Source organism: Neomonachus schauinslandi, chromosome 4 (genome assembly GCF_002201575.2).
Source record: "Neomonachus schauinslandi chromosome 4, ASM220157v2, whole genome shotgun sequence".
Lineage (NCBI taxonomy): Eukaryota > Metazoa > Chordata > Mammalia > Carnivora > Phocidae > Neomonachus > Neomonachus schauinslandi.
Genome location: NC_058406.1, coordinates 44,945,536 through 44,962,467, shown reverse-complemented (window position 1 = coordinate 44,962,467; position 16,932 = coordinate 44,945,536). Strand labels below are relative to the sequence as shown.

The following is a 16,932-nucleotide window of genomic DNA, read 5'->3' as shown; positions in this document are numbered from 1 at the left end:
CTTGGAAGAGGTAATTAGACTCAAGTCTCTAGGGATGTGTTGTGGTTCTAATGAACAAGGATGAGAAAGGCAGCCAGTCATGGGGAGTAGCTTGTACCAAAGCCTGAAGGTGAGAAACATACTAAGAGACCTGTTAGGAGGGCATGTGAAATCATGACACAAATTTACAAACTATTTGTAAGTTGGACGATCAATCAGAGACAGTTGAGGATAGTGCTCTTCCGGATTTCCTGACTTCCAACCTTTAGGCTGCTGTCCAGGTCTGTCCTTTTGGTGAACATTGCCTCATCTGATCTTCAGAGATCTGTGAAGTAGCCATTTCCCTCACTGTTTTACATATGAGCAAGCTGGGCTTTCCTTGGGGCCTTAGTTTCCTTGTGGTAAAATACGTGCTAGGTTTCTCTGCTGTGACTTACGGGTCTCCTCTTAGTCTGCACAGTTGGGAGGGGAATCATGATACTTATCTGGAGGTCTTAACTCCAAATATGTATCAGGTGCCACGCCTGTGAAGCTACTGCCTGAAATCTTACCCAAGCTAATCTTCACATAGTTTTGTGAGATGGATATTTCCCCAATTTCACAACAAAGGAAAATCGAGACATGAGCCAAGTAGTCAACTTGCATTCACGCAAAAAGAGAATTCTGCTTTTGGTTGTTTGTGATGGCTTCCGTCCTATGCATGCCGTTGCAGCAGGGACATTGACCCCCGCTCTGAAAACGCTCAGTGCGGTACCCCTGTTGTGACACTCGTCACGCTCTGACCTGCACTGCAACCTTCCAGTTGGCCTAGCTTGACTGTTAGAGCTCAGAGGAGGGACAGCATCTCAGCCTTTGTAGTGTTGGCCCAATGCCTTGCTTGTGGTGGGCACTCAGGAAGCTTATTAATCCTTAGATGAATGCCTTGAGGACTGAATCCAGGAATGAAGACGTGACTAAGGAAGTGAATACGCCCGAGCACATAAAATCTGCATTCTTCCAGAGAAGAAAAGGAAAAGCATTTTGCCCAGAACGGCTGTCAGAGCAGCAGGCGAAGCCCTCTGACTATTTTTTTCCTCTGCTGTGACATCTTTCCATTTGTGATTTCCTCTGATTGGCTCCGCGCTCAGCCTGAGCCTCCGCTACTCTCGCTTGATTTCAGCTCCATCCAGTATTTCTTGTTACCGTTTGGGTGCCATCTGGGTCCCAGGAGTAGCCTCTCCACGACACACGCAGCAGCAGAGAAAGAGACGGCTGACTCTCAGAGAAGGTCCCCTGCCCTCCTCCCCACCAGTGTGTGGGGATCCTGTCATGCCGCTGAGCCAGTTCCACAAGGGGTTCTAATTCACTCCCTTTTCAAAGTACTGAACTGCTGCCAAATCTTGTTAGGAGCTTTGAAACATCCTCGAGTTTTTGCTAATGGAGGACCAGAATAATAGATTTTTGAAAGGAGAGGCAATAAAGGAAGAGATCGTTAAAAACAAGTAATTACGAGCTTTGGGGAAGTTGTTCGCCTTCAGCCTCCTGTCTTCGCTTCACCTCTCCACCTGTGCACGTGTGTTCCCTCGCTGACAGCCGCTGGAGGAGGAAAGCCGTCTTGCAGCCCGACAAAGGGAGCCGAAGCACGGAAGGGGGCTCCACATTCCAAAATTCTCCTTGGCAAGTGGCAGCGCTTTGGGGTGAGGCCATGGGTTGGGACCAGGATCTGGAGCCCCGGAGGCTTCTACGAGTGTGAAAGCATGAACTTGGTGCCGGCGCCCCTGCAGAAACTCAGTGGCCGGGCTGGTGTTTTCAGCATTTCTTCCTGATCCCCACCACTGGCCCCATTTTGGCTCTCACCGTAGAAATAGCCGTACCGGGCGCCTGGGTGGCTCAGTTGGTTAAGCGACTGCCTTCGGCTCAGGTCATGATCCTGGAGTCCCTGGATCGAGTCCCGCATCGGGCTCCCTGCTCAGCAGGGAGCCTGCTTCTCCCTCTGACCCTCCCCCCTCTCATGTGCTCTCTCTCTCTCATTCTCTCTGTCTCAAATAAATAAATAAGAAAAAAAAAAAAAAAAGAAATAGCCGTACCTTCATCTCTCTCTCTGATCACTGCCTCACGACAACAGCATCGATACCGTCAGCCCCCCAGTAGGGCTACTGTAGCCTTCTCAAAATGTCGGCCGCCCTCAGGATTGGGTTGGATCCTGCGTGTTTTGTAGTCGAGACAACAGCAGTGTGAACCGCCGGCATGAGCCGTGTCATCACTCTGAACCAAGCGCTCTGTGCTGAAGGCTTCGCGTGATAATTATCCTAGGACAATTGTCGTCTTTTCCGTCTCCCTCAAGGGAGACAAGGACTGTGTCTTATCATAGTTGCTCAGTAAATAGATGTGGAGGGAAATAGCAGTGGGTTCTCGTGGTCATGACAGAGGTCACTGGTCACCAGCACTGTCACCCCCAACCCCGGCACTGCCCCCTTGTAGGCATCGTGATCCACGTCTCCTACCCCTCATCACTATTACTGAGATCCAGCGTACTTAGCTCTGAGTAGCTTCTTGTTTTACTCCACCCTCAGCCTGCAGATCGTGCCACCGGCCCCATCCTTACCTTTTTTTTTGTCTTTTTGTTTTTCTCAAGAAAATTAATGCCTATGTTTTAGAAAATCTGGGTGTGGAAATGTGGAGTTGCTAACTGGATTCTGAAATCAGGACGGAGAAGAAGAGTAGAGAAGAGAAGGGCATGGGGTAGGAGGGATGAATGATGGGGCTGACCCCCAGAATGGTCCAGCCTCGCCAGTGTTCCCATGGGGGGAGAGGTATGGTCGCCGGAACCTGCTGTGGCTGTTTCTGCTGGGAAGGCTGTGTCATACCTTCAGCTTCTCCAGGGGACTTTGCCCCTTCCTGGGATTCGTGTTTCCCAACACTTTACAGTGGCCTGGATTCTGTCTACAGTCACCTACCAAGTAACTATTCCATGGTTATCCATCCTTCCTTCCTTTCTCCCTCTATTACTCCCTTCCTCCCTCCCTCCCCCTCCCTCCCTCTGTCCGCCCCCCCTTTTCTTCTCTTTCCTTTCTCCCCCCTCCATCCCCATCTCTCTCTCCCTCTCTACTACTCTCCCTCCTCCTTGTCCCCCCCTCCCCCCACCCTTCCTTCCTTTCTGTAATTTTGGAAAGGGAACTGACATCCATTGAGATTTTATTCTGCCAGTTACTGTGCTAATTTTATTCCTACACATCAGCCTTCTTGCTGCTTCCTCTCAGCAAGCCCCTACACTGGCCTATTTTTCGAGGAGAAAACTGAGGCTCAGAGGGAGGAAGGAATTTATCCAAGGGAATGCCAATGATGAAGCCGCAGTTCGAACTGATGCTCTTGCAGACGTCCCTCTTTCCACTCCCCCACCCTGCCTAGCCTAAAAACATCAAATTTCGCACCCTAGAAGTAGCTATTATTTTCAAATGCAAATTGGTTTTCTTGACATTTGACTGACGTTGGGAAGCACAAGGGTCCAGAGTCAGATCCCTGAGCCACAGCAGCCCCCTGGTCATTCACATTAGCCTGGTCACCTTAGCGCCCTAACCTTCCAAGGGGTGTCTGCCTTTCTCGTCCCACCTAAATCATCAGCAGATTCTTTTCACCTCCAGTCCCTATCTTGATTTTCCCCTTGCATAGTCAGAAAGACCATTTCAACCTGAATGTCCACTGAGGATGAATAGATTACGAAAATGTGGTAGAGGCACCTGCGTGGCTCAGTCTATTAAGTGTCTGCCTTCAGCTCAGGTCTTGATCTCAGGGTCCTGGGATCGAGCCCCGCATCGGGCTCCCTGCTCAGCCTGGAGCCTGCTTCTCCCTCTCCCTCTGCCCCTTCCCCCACCCCCCGGCTTGTGCGTGCGCGCGCTCTCTTTCTCTTTCTCTCGGCTCTCTCTCTCTCTCAAATAAATAAATAAAATCTTTTTTTTAACGTGGTAAATCCACACAATGGAATATTATTCAGCCTTTAAAAGGAAGAACATCCTTCCATATGTGACAGCTTGGCTGAACCTTGAGGACATTACACTAAGTGAAAGAAGCCAATTGCAAAGGACAAATACTGCATGATACCACTTATCTGAGGTCTACGAAATACCTGAACACATAGAGGCAGAGGGTAGAATGATGGTTGCAAGGTCCTGGAGGAAGGGAAAGTAGGGAGCAGCTATTCAACTAGTGTAAGTTTTAGTTCTGCAGGATGACTAAGTTCTAGAGACCTGCATTGTGCCTGTAGTTAATGGTACTGTACCGTACTCTCTAGAATTTGTTAAGGTGGTAGATCTTTTTTTCTTTAAGAATGTATTTATTTGTCAGAGAGAGAGAAAGAGCACACAAGCAGGGGGAGTGGCAGGCAGAGGGAGAAGCAGGCTCCCCGCTGAGCAAGGAGCCCAATGTGGGACTCGATCCCAGGACCCTGAGATCACGACCTGGGCTGAAGACAGATACTTAACCAACTGAGCCACCCAGGCGTCACAAGATGGTAGAGCTTAGGTTAAGTGTTCTTGCCACAGTAAAAAGAAGTTGCGGGGGGAAAGAGGGAGGAGACTGTTCCAAGGACCAGCTTAATTTTTAGGAAGCCAGGTGTAAATATTTCACTGTCCAAGGATTTACAGGTGTATGACATTTGAAGATGTTAACTTTCATCATAAGGTCTAAGCATTCCCCACCCCCTCTAACCTTCTAGACAACCTCTGGGACCCTCCTGAAATGGCAGCTGGGGAAAGGAGGTCCATTACCTGCTATAATGAGGCCCAACTTTGCGTGACTACAGGAAACTTTTCAGTCATTACAGAGACATATCCTCCAAGCAGCACCAATTCCTCTATGAGATTAGGTGGATCCAGGAAGACCACTGAGCCCCAGATCTCAGTAGGCCTGGAATATTTTGGCATTAAATGGGACTCCATTCTGTTGTAATGATGATGAGGCTTCATGGACTTCCTTCGAAACATGAATCTTAATTTCCTTTAAAAAGCCCCGCAAATATCTAGCTCTGGCTTACTTCAGGCAATGAAAAAATCTTTTATACCAGAAGAAGCCTGCTGTTTTTGCAAACTGTTTTTTAAATATATATTCCCTAGAGCTAAACTATCAAACTAGCCACTAGCTACATATTAGCTATTTAAATTGAAATTAATTAAAGCTAAATAAAATTTGTTTTTTTGAAGATTTTATCTCTTTATTTTAGAGAGAGAGAGTGAGCACCAGCAGGGAGAGGGGCAGTGAGGAAGAGGGAGAGAGAATCTGAAGCAGACTCCGCACTGAGCGCAGAGCCTGACCCGGGACTTGATCCTACAACTGCGGGAACATGACCTGAGCCAAAACTAAGAATCAGACACGTGACCAACTGAGCCATCCAGGCGCCCCAAAACAAAATAAAACTTAAAGTTCATCCGTCACACCAGCCGTATTTGAAGTGCTCAGTAGCCACATGGAACCACAGGCTACCATACTGGATATTACAGACATAGAACTTCCCATCTCACAGAAAGTTCTATGGGGCAGTGCTGCTCTTGGGAGAAATCACTTATTACATCACATTTTCTGGTCCCCATCTCAGCTCCTCCACCACCCCCACTTTGTTCTTTATTTGCCTGAGTTTTTCCTGTCTCTCTCTGCCAGGAGGTAGGAAAGCAGCTGTTTACTCTTGGCTAACGGTGATAGAAAGCTCAACTCCTAGATACCACAGAGGGAATTAGTCTTCATTAGCATGTGTCTTCCTTGTTAGATCACTCACTGGGGAAAGGTACATACATTCGAATGCCTGGAATCACTAGGTGCCTTAATGGTACCCACTTTGGTGCAGTTACAAATCACTTAAGTTAATCCATTTCTCCTGAGCTTTCTAAATGGATAATTGAATTCTTTCTTCTGCAGTATCGGCCTGAGTTCTGAGTTGAGGTGTAGATGCCTTGCACCCTCCCTGGCCCCACTTCTTTCCACTCCCAAACTAGAATGATTGTATATTCTTGCTCTGCTCTGAGCTTCAGAAGAACGAGGTCTATGTATTATTCATCTTTGTATCTCCAGCGCCTAGCCAGAGTTTGGCATGTGAAAAGCACTCAGTGAATGTTTGTTGAAGAAATTAAGTAATCAATTATGTAATCAATCAAGATGTGTTCAGTTTTCCCAGTAGGACTTTCACTAATTATTCCTACAGAGCATTCATTCCCCAGCACAGTGATTCTGAAGTCTGGCTGCACACTGGAATCACCTGGGCATCTCTTAGAATCTACTGGTGCCAGGACCCCACCCCAAACCCGGACAATCTAAATCTCTGGTAGTGGGGCCTAGGCATCAGTAGTTCGGTGAAGGCTCCCCCCCGCCCAAAGAATTGCATTGTGCAGCCAGGGGTGAGAATCACTGCGGGGTTCTGATTTGGCAGCCATAAATACTTTTTTCATCATTTTTGACGTGTTCCCCCACGGTCCATCTCACCCACTGTCACATTCGCTGTAAGATTAACAGGAGTCTGACCTTAATAGTTAATTTGTTCAGTTATGGGACAACAGTGTTCCCTCTGCTCCAAACAGAGATTCTGGAAGATAGACTCCCTGCGGAAGCTTTCTTTCAATGTCTTCATGAAGATTCAGGCTAGAACTGTCTTGAAACAACACAAGAGAATCTCTTCTGTTAAACCCTCACTGGAGGTGTACATTATGAGTAAATTTGATGTCATATTGAGTCTTGAGAAGCAGAATGCATGCCATCATAATAAATGTGAGAAACATATCTATAAGGGGAAAAAGAAGACTTGAAGATGAGTGAACAAAAACTCTAGTAGTAATTATAGGTAAAGCAAGCTGGGGATGGGGAGGGCCTTAGGGAATAGATTCCAGGTACTGACCACGAGACTCAACAGGGAGGAAGTGCCCTCGTGGCATGGTCTCCCCACTGGCTGGATGAAATGCACGGGTGTCCCTGAAGCTTGCCCCAGACAGGAGGACGGGGGTCCACAGAATGACTGAGCCAGGATTAAAACAGGAAGGTCACCACCAGCACCGGGTATAAGAGGTGTGGCCAGGAGAATGATCGGGCAAGACTGGCCAGAAGGGAGATGTGAGGGAGAAGACAGGGTCAAGGATGGACTGAGGGGTTCTGGACTAAGGCCAGGAAGTGTGGGGCAACCTTTTACATGGGGTCTGGTCTATCCTCTCAAGCAGGGGTAGTTTCTAAAGAGGGGCCTCCCATAAATTTTTTTTTCTTTCTCTTTCTTTTTCCAAATACCATCTAATAGTAGTTCTCTAACATTAAAAAAATGTGTGCCTGTGTATTCCAGAAGTGTACCAAATGAGACAGGATGAGACGATACTAGGGACCACTGCTATTTATTGAGCATCTACTGTGTGCCAAGCACCAAACAAGACCACACACACCACACACACACACACACACACACACACACACACACACACACACACACACACACACACACACACACACACACACACACACACACACACACACACACACACCCACACACACACACACACACACACACACACACACACACACACACACACACACACACACACACCCCCAATTAATCCTCTCAATAAACCTGAGACAACATTATCACCAGCACGTTAAAGATGAGAAAACAGGCTGACTAGCTTGTTGTCCAGGAGCCCACAGACCATATGTGGCACAGTCAGGGTTCAGTCCATGTCTGTGTGACTTCAGAGAGATGACTGTGCTCACACGCCCAGACCACACTTCATCCGAGTGGATGGAAAAGGCCTCCTCCCACCACAGCTCCACTCCTCACTAAAGGCCACCCCTCCCCTCACCAGTGAAGTGACGGACTCATACCAGCGCTGGTTATCCTCACACATTTTCATTATATGGTGGGGGTTTTATGAGACTCTACCACAGGCTGTTTTTCAAATTTATTTCATTCATCCATCATGCTCTGAAGCCATTTGCTTTTTTATATTGGACAGATGTAATGAGATTTTGGACACTAAAAAATGTTTTTATTAAAAGTTATGACCCAGAGCTAGTTGGTAGGGGCTGTGCCATAAATCCCCAGAAGTGTGGGAATTTATAAAGGAGAGTAGCGACATAACCTTAACCTTTTAGGCCACCCCATAGATTACAGGATCACTTAGGCTAATATTGCCTCCCCCCTCTCCCTACCTCTGGCCAAATGGAATCATAATAATAATTTATGTGGTTAGCTGATGTGGTTGCTCTTCCTCTCCTCTTTGCCACAGTTGACTTCTGGCAAGCCATGGCCTGGTGGAAGCAGGTGGCTGAGCACAGTCTTGGTGGTGGTGGGCCTGGAGGCCCTGCTGTGGTGGGCGTGGGCACGTTGGTTCTCCTGCTCTGCTCTGCAGCCCTGTTACGAGGGCTGACTGACCTCGCACGGTCACCTTTTCTCCAGACTGGGCGGAAGTGGTTATGGGGGATGGTTTCTCCAGTTCTTCATTGCCAACAGGAAGCTCTCCTCAAAAGCAGGGAATGATGCCACTATTTCTGTTCATGCATAGTAATTCCATTTTAATGTCAATATTGTTAGATTCATAATAACGTTGCACTACTTGGAAATCATCCAAAAAATAATCAGCTTGGCATATTGACCAAAACATGATGACTAAAAAACATAGATATAATAGATATTATATGTATTATCGGTAATATATATTGTCAATGTGACTTTGGTAATTAGCATTTGTTAAGCGGAGTGCCAGGGTGTCAGATGGTGAGCACAATACAGCAGAAGACTGAAAGGGAATTGCAGTAGAGAAGTTTATTACTCACAGGTCCTGGAGGAGGTACAGAGCACACCTCAAGAGGTCACATGGGGAAAGTTAAGGCAGGCTACAGGCAGAGAAAGTATGGCAGGCCCTAAGGTGCGTGCCTTTATTAGCGACCACAGTGAAGTGCTTTGGGTCCCCTGGACTAAGGCCAGATTGGTCAATTCACACCAAAAAGAACAGGGTTTTGGTAAGCTCCACAGGGGTTTCATCTAAGGGTCACATAGGGGAAGGCGGGAGAGACTGCTAATCACAAGACCATTGGGGCACTGGGGGAGTCATATTAGGGGTTTATAATTACTTGTGACTCTGCAAGCTGTTTTTCTAGGGCTTGTTCATGGAAGGGGCTGGTGTCCATTCAAGGCCCCTGAAGTTAGCCCAGCCACACAAATGGATGCCAATGCAGAAATACAGAGTCGTTTAGCAAAATCCTCAACAATTATGAACAATAAAATACAAAATTAACAAAACAGATTTGGTCAACTGCCAGCTACTTTTAAAACATACATTCGTTCATGTATTTTTGAGCACTGCTAGGTGCCAAATCCGCTGTGAGCAGCCAGGATTTGGGAATAAATACAGCATGGTCATGCTTCCAGAAGCACAGTGTAATCAGCACAGATGATGTGCTATTACTCTGATGATTTTCAGCTCAGAGGATCAAGGGGAGCTTCATGGAAAAGGTGGCCTTCCAGCTGGGTTTGAGGAATTTGGTGCTTTGAGCTTACAGAGATGAGGAGAAGAGCATTTCAAGCAGAGGGGACAATCTGCCTAAGGGCTCTCACAAAGCTAGCTGTTCAGACTGCTCCAAGAGTTAAAAGAGTTTGGCCAAAACACATGATAGTATTTTTTTTTTTTCCTTTTAAAACAAAAATCTTGAGTGTAAATAAACATCATGCTCTTATCTGTTGCCACCATTGAGGCGGGCTGGGTAATGTCTGGAATTGCGGGAAGATACTCTGGAAGCCTACAAACTTACCACTGCTGGATTTCCTCCTGATCAGGCCCGTGTTTTATCATCTGCTCCTGCAGGGAACACACTGGCCACAGCTCCTGCCTAGGGAGACCGTGGGAGTGGAAAGCATAGATCCCGTCATCATTAAACTCATAAATCCATGCCATTTGTGTGTCAGACTCTTCATCCTCATTCATCATCCCTTACACTTTCAGAACGGTCACCCGTTTGAGGATTTTGAAGAACGGTTTGCTGCGGCCACCCCGGTAAGAATGAGAGGGCCCTCTCTGGTTAACTGTTTTAGGTCATTATCCCATTGTTCATTTCATGCTCATAAGTCATGCCTTGTGGTTACAGAACAGAAACCTGCCTGTGGACTTTGATGAGATTTTGGAGGCAACAAAGGTAAGGCCTCCAGGCTCTTGGTAAATGAGGGTCATTCTGGTCATTCTCATTCATGCATTCCATGTTCTCCTCATCCAGCTGGGGGTTCTGCTCTAGTGGGTGCCTAGTCTAACGTTCACGGGCAGATTATCGGTGAGCCCTGTGATGAGGTCAGAGAGTATGTGTGTATGAGTGTGTGTGTGTGTGTGTGTGTGTGTGTGTAGGAGAGGAGCTGACCTGGTGTCATTCAACAAATATTTTTCTTTTTTTTTTTTTTTTTTTAAGATTTTATTTATTTATTTGACAGAGAGAGACATAGCAAGAGCAGGAATACAAGCAGGGGGAGTGGGAGAGGGAGAAGCAGGCTTCCTGCCAAGCAGGGAGCCCGATGTGGGACTCGATCCCAGGACCCTGGGATCATGACCTGAGCCGAAGGCAGACGCTTAACAACTGAGCCACCCAGGTGCCCATCAACAAATATTTTTCAAGCTCCCAGCATGTCCCGGGCATTCTGATAGATGCTAGAGATTCAGTAGAGCGGGAGGACACAGACGCTGTCCTCAAGGACCTCACGATGTCCCAGTGAACCAGTGCACAGCGTGGGTAAGATGAGGTAGGTTAGTCTGGTGTAGTGTAACATAACAGTACACTGGGGGTTTGGGCACATAAGCAGGATGCGCTGAGTGCACGCACGTAAGTGAAGAAAAACCAGGCAAGCAGCGATGCAGTCAGTATACCCTGGACTAGGTATACTGGTTTGCAGCCAGTGCTTACTCAGATTGGTCGATACACAGGCCAGTGAATAGTATCACCTCTGACGAGAGGGTGTGTGGAACGTCTCTAGGACAGGGGTCCTCAACCTTGGCTGCAAATTAGAATCACCAGGAGAGCTTTTAAAGTCGCAGTTACTAGGCTGTACTTCAAACTGGCTCATTCAGAATCTCTAGGAGAGTGGAAAGCAGGCATCAGTCTTTCCCCTCAGGTGCATCCAAGGTTGAGAACCGCTGATCCAAGTATCATATAAGCTGTTCTGGACAGTGGAGTGGGATGCAAATTGAGTTAGGAAACACTTCCCAGAAAGAAAAAAAAAGTCTTCTAATTTCTGTCCTGAAGGATGGGTGGGAGAGGCAATTGGGGAAGGGATAAATACTCTAAGTAGGAGGAGGAACATGTGCAAAGGCCCTGAGGTGGCCCCTCCTGTTGTAACCTGTGTCTCTCTTCTCCATTACACTGCTCTGATTGTGTTGATGGGTCTGATTTTCCATCGAACAGCCAGCCCGTGAGAGTAGGAACGGGAACAGGCTCATATCCCCTGCTCTTGGTACGGCAGCTGATGCACAGTAGGGGCTCCATACTTTTTCTACACGAAAGACTGCCTGATGCCAAAACATAAGGATGGGGCTGTGAGAATGTGTTTGGGGGTCAGCCAAGGACATCTCAGCCTTTATCAGTGGCACTTTCAGAATTTCTCTGCAGGAGGGGGCCTCGGAGTCCGCCTGCAGCCGTCTAGTAGAAGGAAAGACCAGGGAACTAATCTTGAAACCTCAGTGGCACAGCGCTCTAAGTATTATTCGAAAACCATCACTTGTTCACATCAAAGAATGCTGTGAAGGGGCTGGCCCGAGGGAGAGATCAAGGACCTTCCTCCTCAACAGCGAAGCTATCCTTCTCCCCTTCACTGGACAGGGCAGCTTCCAGTGTTCTTCTGCTCACCCTGGGAAATGCCCAGGGCCTAAAGAAGGCAGAATCTGCCATTGGCAGCCTCATCGCTACCAGCAGATGTCTGAAGTGCTGGTAATGGAAAGGCCAGTAGGCATCTTGAACTGACCTTCCAGTTGAGTTCTTCAGATGGATGTCCATCATGGCAGACCCTTTAGGAACCCTAGCTTCTGGTTAGAGAATATTGGGGCTACACTCCCCTCATCTAGGAAGGCTAACTAGGGCTTGTGAAGGGATAGATAAACGAGGTGTTGCTTGGCCTGTGGGTCAAGCCCAGCTTCTTTTAGCTCACCGACCATAGGTAAGTGGTGTTATCTCTTGGTCTCCACTCACGGGCAAAGGACAGCTGGAGAGACAGCTATGCCACCAGTGAGCTTAATGAGCCTCAGACATGATGATAATGTATTGGAAAATGTATTGTAAACTATAAAATGTTTTACAAATGTGAATGGTTACTTTTAATTCTCTTGAGGCCACTAAAATGATGAATTACAACAATATTATCAGATGGAACATGGTTTGTTAGGTTACAAACAAAAGGACTAGGGCTAACATGGGGGGAGAGGGGTGTGAAAATAGATATTATTCCAGATTCTCAATCACACATGGTTATTAGAATTATTTTTAATTTTTGGCCTAAGAATCCCCCTTTTCTATAAAATTTAATTAACTCGAGTTTCTATTTAAACAGCAAATCAATGGAATGAAATAACAATCTATGTTTTATGCCTCTGCATGTTTTTCTCGTTTAATCCTTGAGTGAAAATCATCTGGCAAGAGGAAAGGCTATATCTCAAGAATGAAGGTTATTTTAAAAGTTGTGTTTAAGGAGAAAATTAGCCAATAAATTATATTTATTATGTTAGTAAAAGTGTGCCATGAGTTCAACACATTTGAAATGTAAATTGTGTGACTTAATTATTAACTTCATTTTATTATTTTCCTACCACTGAAAATAGTTGTAGGCCATTTTAAAAGCATTGAGTCCCAATTGCAAGGAAGCCTAGAAGCTTCATGTTAATTGATTAAATAGAAGTATTCCTTATATGAATCTGGAAGAGAGAGCATAAGGATTACCATAGTTTTACCAAATAACATAAAATATTGTAAACATGGTAAAGACTCTTTCCCCAAGACAAGCAAGTATCTAGAGTCCAGCCAAGTCTGGTCCCACTGTGACCTTACTTACCCCTGTCCACTTTGCTGGCCTCCTCCCTGCACCCCTCCACCCTCATGCTCATTACAAATTGCTTTTCTTCCCACCTGCTCAGACTCCTCCAGGCCTCTCTCCTTTTTGCTCATGTCCTTGCTTGCACCAGCCTGGATTATCCTTCCTCTTCTTGTTTGCCCGGCTAACTGCTCCTCATCTTCAGAATTCAGATCAGGTCTGTTCCCTTTAGAAAGCCCTCCTTAAGCTTCTTTGCCAAAAGCTGGCCGACTCCCTTTCTCTGTTCTCCCACAGAGACGCTTGTCGCCGTCCCTGCCACATTGCCTTGAAATTACCTACTTCTACAGATCATCCCACCAGACTGCAAGCTCCCTGCAGGCTGGGACTTGGCATTTCTCATTATTCTGTTCACCGCACTCAGCACCTCACAGGTGTTAAGTGTGTATGGAAAAAGCATCGTGTAGCTGAGAAGGAAATTAATATGTGTGTGGGGCCTTCCTGTGTGCCCAACACCATTATTCAGTCTGAAAGCTTAAGGGGAAGAATGAAAGTTCATTAACCAAGCTAAACTTCTTTCAGCAAAAAGAGCCTTTTGTGCCTTTTTAACCAGGCTTAGACAAAGTTCAAAGAAAGTCCTGTTATTAATATTGTCAATAAATCTGCAAAGGAGGTATTATCATCTCTACTGTCCAGGTGAGGGAACTATAGCTCCAAGGAGTTGCAGAGGTTGGAAGTGAATCTGTCAACAGGTGTGGGACCTTTTCCAGCACCCAGAGCTCGCTCACTCATCAGAAGGAGAGGACAAACCTTTTTTGGCACTAAGTGTAGAGCTCTAGCCATGCCTGGTTAGTGTTAGAATTCAGGTGCAGGGGTCCCTGGAGGGCAGACAGGCAGACTCTTCTGGTCCTTTCTATTGATTGATGTTTTTAGGTTCCCCCCAATCACAAGCTGTCACTTAAAATCCAGAGATGAGCCGAAAGAGTTTTTTCCTCAGTGGGCAGGTTTCGCACAAAGCATACGATTATATACTTTAAGGCAGGCCATTGGGTTCCTAGCCATAGACTCCCTACGGTCTCTGAAGCTGGAAGTGTATGCAGATTAATTTCTAAGTATAACTTAAAGGGTTTCTTCTGCCGCTCTGGCTGGCCTTGCTCAGACACTCCTGTATGATGGATGGGGATATAGACGATACAGTGACTGCAGTGATGGAGTTCCTAGCAGTGATTAATAGTGTATATCCTGGGCTGTTTTTGATGCCCTTCCTCGTATAAAATGATATGTTTTCTTTTCTTCCAACTACATTTTTTATCCTAAAGACTGACTCTTTCAGAGGCTATCATTTGACTGCATGCTCTGTATGCAGGACATTCAAGTCCTGGCCTGGGTGACCTTGAGGTCACCTCTGTGAGATTCAGTTGATTCATCTGTAAAAATGGGGATGATGATTCCTACCTCTCAGGTTCGTGGTCTTGGGAGCATTTGCCAAGAAGTGGCCATAAAGTCATGTCTCACTGTATCTGACACATGGAAGGCACTTTGAACGCGTGTGTGCACTCAGAAAAGAAAAGTAGTGAGGGGGGTCGCCTTCTTGCCTTTTTTTCCTGGAGAAGACAGACTGTGCTGCGCTTGATGGCGAGTCAGTGCAAAGTGGGATGACGGGTTATGGGAGGTGGCTAAGCCTGAATCTCCTTAACTAAGCCCAGATATGCTACCAGACACACAGAAGCAAGAATTGATTCTGGCTGCCTCCCAGGTGTTGTCTTTAGGATCATGAGGTATGGTAATGACCAGCTGGGCTTATTGTGTATATAGTCACGATGACAAAGAAACAAGGGTCCTCATGTCACACCGTTTTAAAGCAGCGCCCAGCATCATTGGCTTCCCTTTGTGGTGACATCATTCTCTTTTTGTCTTTTCAGGCTGTGACCCAATTAGAACTTTTTGGGGACATGTCCACCCCTCCTGATATAACCTCTCCCCCCGTAAGTATGCACTGCAGCTCAGCCCTACATCCCTCCCTTTTCCTTTCTCGGCGGCATGGTGGCGAGACGATGGGCTTTGGGCCAAAGAGGGCTGCTGGTGGGTCTCACCTCTGCCTCTTGCAAGCTGTGTGATTTGGGCAAATTACTAGTGATTCTAAACCTCAGTTTCCTCTGCTGCTTTTTAAAGGAATTATGATACCTACTTCTGTTTTGAGAAGGAAGTGAAACCATGCATCAGCAATCACAGGATCCCCCCTGCGTACTTGCTATACTGCTGGGCAGTGGAGAAAGACATAAACAGGATGAGGTCCCTGCCTGCAAGGAGCACATGGTCTAGTTGGGAATATTGGCAAGAAACTCAATAGGACTACAGATGATGGGGCATTTGTCAACACCTACCCAGAGCCCACCCAGCCAGGTGTTCAGCCCAGGAAAGGAAGCACCTTCTCCCCCGGCCCCTTCTGCCTTGTCCTGTCTCCTGCCTTCTTTCCTTCCTCTCTCCCTCTTCTTTTTGTCTCCTCCCCCCTTCCCCCCACCTCCCAGCTTCGCTGAGCTTCTCATGAAGTTTTGGATTCCCAGCTCCAGTTGCAGCCAGGGTACACATCCCATTGCTTGTCATTATAAGTCACTGCTTGCAGAGGGACAGAGATTGCAGGGAACCCTAACTGAAAAATGAAAAGAAGAAAAAAGCATTAAACCCTAAGCAAAACTGAATCCCAGTGCTTTAAGAACTGGTTGCCTTCAAAGGCAACCCTATGGCCACAGCATAGAACAGAACCGAGATGGGCCCTCCAGGTCCTCCCCTGCCCACTCCCCGGAGGTGGGAGGTGGGCAGAGAGCAGTGAGCCACAGCTGCACCTGCGGAAGCTGCTGAGACAGGGCAGCTCCTCTGGGCTCTACGAGGTCGTGCAGACCAAGGGATGGTGCTATGGTTCATTGGCGAGGTGTGCCTCACAGAGAAAAGGCTATAAGCTCACCACTGGGGACAGATGGCACGAGACTCTACTGCCCCTGCTCCCGCCACCTGATGTCCCAAGCAGACCTGACTGTGGACACAGCAGCTCCTGTCTCCATGGAAGCTGGGGCAGGTCTGACCAGTCTCCTTCTTGCCTCTGTCCCAGGGGTAACAGCTGCACCTCGGGCACTTAGAAACTCCAGCTGTGGAGCTAGAAAGGCCTGAAGAGATCTTCTAACCAATCCCCTTCATTTTACAGATGAGCAAACTGAGGCCCTGAGAGGGCATGGGACTCGCCCAGGGTCACGTGGGGGAAACAGAACGGCGTCGATGGTGCTTAAAAGTGCTTAACACGGCAGCTCCCAGCTGTGTTTCTGGCCTTGAACCCAAGTGCAGTCCCAATGGGTATTTAATAATCCCCAGAACAGTGCCATTCCTCCCGCAGGCTGCTGGTCTAAAATTGGCCTTGTCTAATTGCCATGGTTTCGGGATTAATTGCTTGCCTCGGTCTATTCCAAAGGGAAAAGAAAAAGAAGGCTATTATGGCATCGAATAGACATAGTTTCTAGGCGAAAGGCTGCTGTGAATGGGTGCGGGCCTTTAAAACCCTGAGTACTCATGCTTTTCTTTGAGTACCCCTCGGTATCCCTTCTGTCTGTTTATTTCGGTACCCTTCACCTTACCCACCAGTTCCTGCAACAGACCTCTCTCGGATTCCAGCGTGGGCCAGGCACTGTAGCGTTCCCTGCTCCTCAGGCTTCCGTTTTTTTATCATCTTCTTGAAAATATTTATTTTTCTTTGCATGTAAAGATTCAGGCAGAATTCTGGGAGGCACCAGGAGACAAGGGTCTCTGCTCTAGTCGCTAAACTTTTTTTGTGCATTTAGTCAGGCTGTTTATTTACCATGTATTAAGTGACAAGTCCTGAGCTAGGTGCACAGTAGGTCCGGCGTGGGTGCGTGTCAATTTAAATCGACTACCTCTAAAGGATGAAAGCCACATATCGTGGAAGAATTTGGCCTGAA

At 47.1% G+C, this 16,932-nt stretch overlaps 1 protein-coding gene across 2 annotated transcripts in view; it reads left to right on the top strand.

Moving 5' to 3' along the window:
* DAB1 (DAB adaptor protein 1) overlaps positions 1-16,932 on the top strand; it is a 260,912-nt gene that overhangs the window by 230,909 nt on the left and 13,071 nt on the right. For both annotated transcript variants that reach the window (XM_021683945.1, XM_044914036.1), the window contains exon 9: positions 14,890-14,952. In XM_021683945.1, the coding sequence (XP_021539620.1) occupies positions 14,890-14,952 (63 nt within the window). The remainder of the gene's footprint in view (positions 1-14,889; positions 14,953-16,932) is intronic.